This window comes from Lemur catta, chromosome 7, assembly GCF_020740605.2.
Source record: "Lemur catta isolate mLemCat1 chromosome 7, mLemCat1.pri, whole genome shotgun sequence".
NCBI lineage: Eukaryota > Metazoa > Chordata > Mammalia > Primates > Lemuridae > Lemur > Lemur catta.
In genome coordinates this window covers 16,705,739-16,715,763 of record NC_059134.1, presented here as the reverse complement: position 1 = coordinate 16,715,763, position 10,025 = coordinate 16,705,739, and the positions used below count along the sequence as shown (strand labels likewise).

General features: G+C 36.1%; 1 protein-coding gene across 1 annotated transcript in view; it reads right to left on the bottom strand.

The window, feature by feature from the left end:
• Window positions 1-1,592: 1,592 nt before the first annotated feature.
• The window catches only part of STT3A (STT3 oligosaccharyltransferase complex catalytic subunit A), a 28,918-nt gene continuing 20,485 nt past the window's right edge, over window positions 1,593-10,025 (bottom strand). Inside the window, exons 16-18 of the mRNA XM_045555746.1 lie at window positions 3,713-3,901; window positions 2,795-2,910; window positions 1,593-2,146 (exon numbers count right to left, since the gene is read on the bottom strand). Of these exons, the coding sequence (XP_045411702.1) occupies window positions 2,108-2,146; window positions 2,795-2,910; window positions 3,713-3,901 (344 nt within the window). The 3' untranslated portion in view covers window positions 1,593-2,107. The remainder of the gene's footprint in view (window positions 2,147-2,794; window positions 2,911-3,712; window positions 3,902-10,025) is intronic.

Genomic DNA, 10,025 nt, shown 5'->3' with positions numbered 1-10,025 from the left:
AAAGTGGTTGCCTCTGGGGAGTGGAAGACAGTGTTGCTCCTTTTTAGAATTAAATTTGAGTTTTTTACACTAAGTGCACAATAACAGTGAAAATGAAAAGTACATTTTTTAAAAAGATAGCTTCATGTAGCCTAGAAAGTACCAAATTAAAATCTTAAGAGCACCACTTATAGTGACAAGTTAAAGCGTTATATCCCATTAATACTATAGAGGAAGATCATTAATGATCTCTAACTGGTATTAATCATATTGATAAATAAAATTGAGAATAACCTCTTCCACTAGGGAGGAATTCAGTATCTAAATCAAGTAATTTATTTACATATTGTAAATCAAACCTTATATCAAATCTAAGAAGAACATGGTATATATATTGGTTTGGAAGGCTAAGTTCCCTGGGTATACCAGTATGCCCGAGCCTATCCTTTATGAGCACCATTTTGACTTAATCTAAGTCATATAATTCCTCCTATTTTCTTGAACAGATGATACTAAACAATTACCTTTTGTTAATGACTTAGGGTTTATATATATCAGTGATAGGTCATATGTAGTAAAATACATGCAATGTCTTACTATGCTGAACATAAGGCTCTTTGTCCTGACATGAAATATCCATGGGGGGGGGGGCCGGATAATCCTAGCACTTTGGAAGGCCAAGGCGGGATGATCACTTGAGGCCAGGAGTTCAAGACTAGCCTGAGTTAGAGCGAGACCCTGTCTCTACATAAAATGGGAAAATTAGCTGGGCATGGTGGTACGCACCTGTAATCCCAGGTATTTCAGAGGTTGAGGCACGAGGATCGCTTCAGCCCAGGAGCTTGAGGTTGCAGTGAGCTATGATGATGCCACTGTACTCTAGCCTGGGTGATAGCGTGAAAGACTCTGTCTCAAAAACAAACAACAACAAAAAAAAAAAACCCCAAAACATGGGGACCACTGTGCTTTTGAGTTAAATATTTTTAACAAGTTTCTCTTTTCTTGCAGTCAGTTAGCACTGCTCTCTAAGTACCTGCTACTAGCAATGCTTTCTCCTTCTAATTTGTTGATTATTTGGCAAGGGCTTCAAAACCAGGTAATAGCAACAAATAGGCTATGACTAAGGGAGAAAGAAGCTCACCTTTCGATAAGCACAAGAGTTTTAGTGCACAGTCTAAAGGAAATGAGCAAAGAGCCATTTACTGTGTCATGGACAAGTAAGAGTACTAAAAAGCTAAATTTCAAATAAATATTTATGATTATATTTAAGCTGATTCAAAAGCATCTACTGATCGATCATCAACTCCATACGTAATGTTGGAAAAGTTTCTTCCACTCCATTAACAAAAAATTTCACTCTTTCAGTCTTCAAAACTGCTGATTTAGTCACACTTGATTTATTCCTGCTCAAAATTAAAACAAAACAAAACAAAACAAAACAAAAAAGCCTGGCTAGTCTCGAAGAGTACTGGTGAGATAAGGTCTGGCTAGCCACCATCTGTCCCTTATAAAGTCAAAGAGCCTCTAAGGACAAGAGACATTGAGAATGGAGACACAATAGCAACAAAGCTGCCTTTCCTGCCAAGAAATGGCATTCCTCTGGTCCCACAAACATTTATTCATTCAATAAAAATTTATTGAGTCACACTGTGTACAAGGAATTTTACTAAGTGCTGCAATGAAGAAAGTATGACAAAATGGTTTGTATATCAAGGATCTGAACAAGTCCTTAATAATTTTCCTGATTTGAGAAAGATGTTCCTACCTTAGCTCATTTAGGGAGCTAAGAGCATGGATCAGGTCTGCTATCTGTTCTTCTATCAGCCCAGTATAAACTTTTGTCTTCCTCAAATCAGTTTTAAGTCAAAACAAATAAGGCACATTTTTAAAAAATTCCCCCCTTTAATTGACCAAAGTAAAGCCATGACATTTCATTTGGTAACCTGCTCAGAATTATAAAAATCGTTTCATTTGGCCCAACCCATAGTGCCCAGGACAAAACTTCCAGACAATTCTAATCCCATCCGGCTCTGTTTCTTATAAACTTCGTATTTAAAAAAAAAAAAGTCTTCAACGTCCTAAAATATGATGCGCTCAGTGTGAAGCATGTCAGAGCTGGATGTGATATTTATGTCCTTGACAAGCCTCGATTATCCAGGTCCTTTACCTGCAACATAAAAATGTCAGTTTAATATATACAATCAGATCAACTTCAGAGAGCTTTTCTACTGAAATGGATTCACCCAGAGCAAGAGGGATTACGTTGGGCTCTGCTGCCTGGTTTGGGGCTGTGGATAAACAAACACTGGTTAGAGACTTGCCACTCTCTATTTAGTTTGTCGAATCCTTCATACCTCTGTGAAGAGCAATGTAAATGATCCACCCTCTACATAAATCAAGAGTTCTCAATCTTTTCTTATGTAAGACATAAAACACACTCCCATGTGACTCTGTGTGACTTTATATGGCATAAATTCTTCAGTGGAAGGGAAGAAAATGTAGCTCAAAAAACATAGACATGAACTTTTTTCCTCTTTTTCCCCCCAAGCCTAATAATCACTGAAGCATGTTGAGTCAAGTCCAAACTGGAAAAATATCACTGCAGCAACTGCCAACATGACAGAAGACTGGGATGTCTACTCTCCAAGAACAATCTAAAATAAAAAGTAAAATTTTGAGTGAGTTGCAAGCTACTTTTCAGACACAGGTGTCATTAGAAATTTCCCTATTTGAGAAATATGTGGCCCATTTTTTTAAGCACTAGAACCAATGTGCAAACATGAAAGTTGCTTTCTGAGATAGTATAGCATCTCACCTTGTATATCCTGACCAGCCAATGTTCTGTGGTATATGCTTCCTCAAGGACATCAAGCTCAAAGTCTTTATTCCCAATCTCAGCATTTCGGACACGGTCAAAGCCTGGTGGACGCTCTAGAAAAGGACAAAAAAGAACACACTTCCTTCTACAATGCTGATTTCCTAAAGAAACAGTAAATGGATTTGGTACATCATCTACTAATTGAATGGCTATTCCTTCGCCTGCAGATAGTTAAGGGTCTGCAGAAAAGGGCATCAGGTAGTAAGGGCAAATCAAGTTTAACCCTAACTCAAGTCCTGTCCAAGATGATGCTTGGCAGTCAATGGAGCTTATCTCTCCTAAGAGATAGGAAGCTGACTTCCAAGTTCCTCTATTACTGTGCATTGTCATCCAGAGGACACACTAGTAACCCTTACATGAATCAAAGAAGAACCCATCAGAAGCCAAAGGCCTGCATTCACTTCAGAAATTCTCCCTAGTGCAAAACCAAGAAATTGACGTCAGAAGGAAAGATTTAGCCTGATAAATAACTCTCAAGGTATTCATCTAAAGAAATGAAAAGTCTTTTGTCTCATTCTATCCCCCTTCCCTTTCTCACTGTAATACCCTTCGCTGAGATACAATAAAAAGCAATGGTTAAAAGAATCTGGAGCCAGACTGCCTGAGTCTGAATCCTGACTCTGCTACTAGTCATGTAAGGTTGGGCAGCTGAGTAACCTCTTTGCACCTCAATTTTCTCACATATAAAATGACAATAATATTAGTATCTACCTTTTGGGGTTTTGTGAGGATTAAACAAGTTACTAGATATAAAGCACTTACAGCAGCGCCTGGTATACAAAAAAACACTGTGTATTAGCTATCACTATTATAATACTATTGTTATCAATATTAACATTATTATGAATCACTCACTGGCTTCTGTGTAGACCTGTCCAAAGCGGTAGTAACACATCTTATACATGAGGCAGTTGAGCAACACTGGAGAACCCTCACGGTCCACACGGAATTCCCCAGTTGGAGTGTAATAGTCATTTTCCTTGATATGTTTGCCTGTGTCTGTGCTCCCTCCAATCCGGACCATCCAAAGAAACTTGTTGATATCTAGGGGGAAAAAAAGAAAGAACTGCTACAGCACAAAGGTTGCTAGAGCTAAATCAGGCCAATTTCTTTTTTTTTAGACACAAGGTCTTGCTCTGTTGCCCAGGCTGGAGTGCAGTAGCATGGAGCACTGTAACCTTGAACTCCTGGGCTCAAGCAATGTTCCTTCCTCAGCTTCCCGAATAGCTAGGACTACAGGCATGCACCACCATACCTGGCTTATTTTTTAAAAAATTTTTTGTAGAGATGAGGTCTTGTTATGTTGCCTCCGTTGGTCTTGAACTCCTGGCCTCAAGCGATCCTCCTGCCTTGGCCTCCCAAAGTTCAGAGATTACAGGAGTAAGCCACCGCACCCAGCCAGATGAGTATTTCTAAGAAAATTCCCCAACATATTTTTCTAATGGAGAATGGTACCATTTAACTCTAATTTGCAAAAATAGGAAAAACAATGTGTGGGCAAACATTTTTCCTCAAAATGTACAACTCTTCTTAGAAATTATTAGGCTGCAGAAATCCCATGCTATTAGTCCACACTGAAGCCACAACTAAAATTGGTCCTATGTATCAGCTGGAGCTAAGCTATCTAATATAATAGCCACTGAGCACTTGAAATGTGGCTAGTCCAAAGTAAGATGTGCTGTAAGTATAAAATATGCACTAGATTTCTAAGAGTTAGTAAAAAAAAAAAAAAAAAAAAAAAAAAAACCCAAAACCACAAAGGGGATAAAATACATTGGTTACATGTTTAATTAAATAGCAATGTTTTGATATGACTATATTTAGTTAAATAAAATTATTAAAATTAATTTCACCTGTTTATATTATTTTGATGTGGCTAATAGAAAGGTTAAAATGACACAGCTCCCATTTTATTTCTATTGGACAGTGGAAAGCACTAACTAAATTACCAAAAAAGCAGAGAAGATACAAGTGTGATCCCTCTTGGCTTATAACTGCAAAGTTACAGACCTCCAAAGCATATATATAAGAAATCAGCATTTCTATGTCAAACACACTCCAAGTCTCCAAAAATACTGATACTACCATTGACTCAGGATATCTGTTAGATTTTGTAATTCTCTGTACTGCTTCCACGGGTTTTAGGGAAATCAGTTGCTAGGTGTTTCACTGGATGGTTAGTCTAAAAAGTATTACTGATCCGTAAGAAAGTAAGATTCCTACTGCACTACTGCAAAGGGTTCCAAGGGGTATCACAGTGGTTAAGAACTGACTCTGGATCTAAAACAGCCTGAATTCCAACACTGCCAAATCTAGCTGGGTGACCTTAAGAAAGTTAGTTAACCTCTCTGTGCTTCAGTTTCCTCATCTGTCAATTAGAAAAATAAGGGTATCTACAACAATAGGGCTGTTATGATATTATGAGTAAGAGCATGTAAAGCATTTTAATACATTTTTTGTCACACTGTAAACATCCAAATAATATTACTATCTTCATGCAGTATCTGCATTCTTACCTTCATCTTACAAATGGAAAAAATGAGGCACAGAGACGTGCCTAGATCAGATAGTCAGAAACAGAAGCAAAAACAAAACCCTAGAACATCAACTCAGCTATTATAGAGCACTGGTATTACAGCTTTCTGGCAGGTATGGCTGAAGGAAAAACCTGGCAAGCTTTATGAATGGAAGAGTGAAAATAACAGGAATTGCATGAAGGACAACCCACTGCTCAAAATATTAATATATGGTTATCTACAAAAAAAGAAGTTAAAGAAGGATAGTATCGTATTAAACTCTCCTATGAGAAAATCTGGACTACAAGCAGATCTAAATAGTTTCTTTTAAACCTGCATAAGCATGGAATAGAAAATAAGTAACATAAAATAAACATGACTTACAAAAGGGAAAAATCTTGTTCATGACACTAACATTCAAAGGAAGTTTAAATTAAGAACATTTAAGAATCATAGTTAGATGTGACCATTAAATAATAAAACTTTTAAAAAACATAATAGAATTTTTATACCCAAGTGCCTGTTAAACTCTTTTAAAAATGTCATTTTTATGGCCTGGTGGCCCAAGCCTGTAATCCCAGCAATTTGGAGGCCAAGATGAGAGGATCACTTGAGGCCAGGAGTTCAAGACCAGCCTGAACAAGAGCGAGACCCCATCTCTACAAAAAACAAAAAAATAAGCCAGGCATGGTGGCACATGCACCTGTAGTCCCAGCTACTCAGGAGGCTGAGGCAGGAGGATTGTTTGAGCCCAGGAGTTTGAGGTTGCAGTGAGCTATGAAGACGCCACTGCACTCCAGCCCTGGTGACAGAGCAAGACCCTGTCTCAAAGGAAAAAAAAATTAGAATTGCCTTCAGAGACCAAGACATATGTTTTTTGTTTTTCTCTTTAATAAACTCAGAAGAAGAATAATGACTGAAGATGAGCTGTGAGGACTGAGGGGCTGAGCAGTAGAGGCAATACCAAATACCAGTGAAGTTTGTGTTTTGGAACATATTCTATGTGTGTGTCTATGTGTGTGTGTGAGAGAGAGAGATGCTATTTTAAAATTCTAAAAGTATTCATAGAAGGTCCCAGCTGGAATATTATCATGATTAAATAATAATAACATTAATAATAATCTTGAAACTTTGGGTAGGGTCACTCCTTCTCATTATATAATACCTCTCAAATTTTTCAGAACTCCTATTAATAAAGCCTAACTAATAATTTGACTTTGAGAAATAAATCAATACAGTCCACATCTCTAGATTCAACCAACCTCGGATGGAAAATATTCATAAAAATAAAATGGATCGTTGTGTCTGTACATGGTTTTTGTTTTTGGTCATTATTCCCAAACAATATAGTATTAATTATTTGCATAGCATTTACATTGTATTAAGTATTATAAGTAATCTAGAGATGATTTAAAGTATACAGAAGGATATGTGTAGGTTATATGTAAATACTACACCATTTTGTATAAGGGACTTGAGCATCTGCAGATTTTGGTATCCTCGAGGGGTCCTGGAAACATTCCCCCATGGATACAGAGGGACAACTGTACTGTCTTCTTTTATGATTTTCACATAGATGCTTTCATGGATCTAGCTAATGATAGTGTTCTGCATTGTTATTTAATGGTTATCTTATTATCTTCTTCAAAAAAAAAAAAAAGTCTAACTTACATAGTTGGATCAGAGCAATTGTCAAATTATCATTCAACAATTCAAGAGTATGGCATAATCTCCAAAAAATTTTTTTCCTGTTAAGGTCTTTCTTTCTGAATGAATCTTTATGTATGTACACTTGACTATTATTCTCAAAATTAAGCATCAATCTGACCTCACTAAATCTCTAATTTTTACATATTTATAGTCCTACATGACCAATTTATTTTGAAGGAATAGCTTCTTCATTCTCATTAAGACATCTATTTCACTCTAGCCCGGGCAACAAAGCGAGACTCTGTCTCAAAAAAAAAAAAAAAAAAAAAAGACATCTATTTCACCACTACATACAGGCCCAAATGAAAAGACAAATAATACCCAGTGTAGGCAAGGATGTACAGCAACAGAGAATTACAGATACAGCTGGTAGGAATGTAAATTGGGACCACCAGTCTGAGAATCTCTTTAATAGTATCTCTTTGTTCTCTTAAAGCTGAATAATATACAATCCCTCTAAACCAGTATTTCTACTCTTTGGTATATATATTCATCAAAAACATGTACAAGAATGTTCATAACAGCATTATTCATAATAGCCCTAAATTGGACAGAACACAAATATCCATCAACACTAAAATGGATACACTGTGCTATAATCACACAACAGAATATTATACAGGAATGAGAATGAACAAATTATAACTACCTGCAACATGAATTAATCTTGTATACATAATTCTAACCAAAAAAAGCCAGAAACACAACAAAAAAAGAAAAAAAAATTTTAATTGAAAAAATAAAAGCCAGAAACAGGGGTACCTACTGTATTCTTATTTATAAAGTTCAAAAACAGGCAAAACTTCACAGACGTATATATATGTCAAAATTTACCAAATTATGCATTTTAAATATGTGCAGTGTGCAATATGTCATTTATACTTCAGTAAGTCTGTTTAAAAAACAAATGGCATTAGAAGCCAGGATAGTGGTTACCCTCAGGAGACAGGGATAGATATTACAAGGGAGTGTGAAGAGGAATTCTAGGACACTATTAATGTTCTGTTTCTTGTTCTGGTGCTGGTTACATGGCTGTGTTTTTTGGTGAAAATTCATCAAGCTATATGCAGACAATATCTGCATCTTTTTAAACATTATACTTCAATGCAAAGTTTACTTTAAAATCTAAATCTAATTGAGACTTCCTGACTTTAGTACTATCTCTTTTCATGTTATTTTGTCAAGTATTTCATATGCTAATTGCTAATTTCCTTAATTTCACACAAAAAAATTATACTATATTCCAAATAATGACACTCATTTTTATTCCAACATTAAAAATATTCTTCTATTTACCTCAGCAGCCAACAAAAGATTGATGTTAACAATGGATACTTAAACAGTGGTTAGGCTTCAGGGGACTGTCCTTTCTACCACACATCACACATAAGCGAACATACATATATATGTACATATATACATACACACACATATATACATATGCAATCAAATATATTTCTATAGTATTTAGATTTTATTATTATAAAAAGAAAACCTATTATCACATACAGCCAAATAGGGCTGGGCCCAGTTATGCTGAAAGCTGAAGTCTGCTGACATATGTCCCTGCTATCGTCATTCTTCCTTTGCTTGTATGAGACACACAAGAAAACCAGTCCCCCTACTTGATACTTACGCTTTATACTAACTGGGTGGACTTGTCAAGTCTGTCTATATGAGAAGCCAGAGATAATCTAAAATATCAACATCTTTAAGAAGCAGCCACATATTCAAAGAAAACAAAGATGAAAATATGAGGTAATTATTAACTCCAGGAAAACAAAAGTTATTCCAGGTTAAGACTGTAACCATAGTGTACTGGTTGACTCAACAGTGAATAATATTTACATAGGCATGCTTTTGTAAATACTCTATCTGGATTTAACCAAAAATTATAAATTAACTACACTGAGAAGATGAGAGAGAATATTAAGTGTAACTAAAACTTATCAGTCACTGGATAGCACAATATAATTGTTCCTCAGTATCCATGTGTGATTGGTTCTAGGACCCCTTCCCCCCAGGATAACAATTTCATGGATGCTCAAATCCTTAACAGAAAATGGTATAGCATTTACATGTAACCTACAAATATTCTCCCATATACTTTAAATCATCTCCAGATTACTTATAATAACTAATACTGTATAAATGCAATGTAAACACTTGTTAGGCTGTATTTTTTTTAATTTGTTTTATTTTTATTGTTGTATTTCTTTTTAATTCAAGTACTTTTGATCCATAGTTGGTTGAATCCATGGATGCAAAACCCATGGGTACAAAACCCATGCATACAAAGGGCTAACTGTATGTATACACGTTATTTAGCAACATGAACATAAGTAATAGAAAAAACAGCTGAAGGAATAATTGCCTCTGGGAACTAATGTTAAGGGGGCTTAGGTTTAGGGACAAGGGACTACCATTTTTTATTAAAAACCTTCAGAACTGGGCCTGACGCAGTGGCTCATGCCTGTAATCCTAGCACTCTGAGAGGCCGAGGTGGCAGGATCACTTGAGCTCTAGAGTTTGAGACTAGCCTGAGCAAGAGTGAGACCTCATCTCTACTAAAAACAGAAAAATTAGCTAGGCATGGTGGCAAGCACCTGTAGTCCAAGCTACACAGGAGGCTGAGGCAGGAGAATCGCTTGAGCCCAAGAGTTTGAGGTTGCTGTGAGCTAGGCTGACGCCACGGCACTCTAGCCCAGGTGACAGAGCGAGAGTCTGTCTCCAAAAAAAAAACCTTCAGAACTGTTTAACTTTTTATAAAGTATAAATAGGTATTACTTCAATTTTTAAGGTAGAAATTTTTATTTGGATGTTTCTTCTTAGAACTTTTTTTTGCCCAGAACATGGTAACATGTACCATTTTAAACATAGATACGCATTTTAGATAGATAGATAGATAGATATTTTTTTTTTTTTTTGAGACAGAGTCTCAC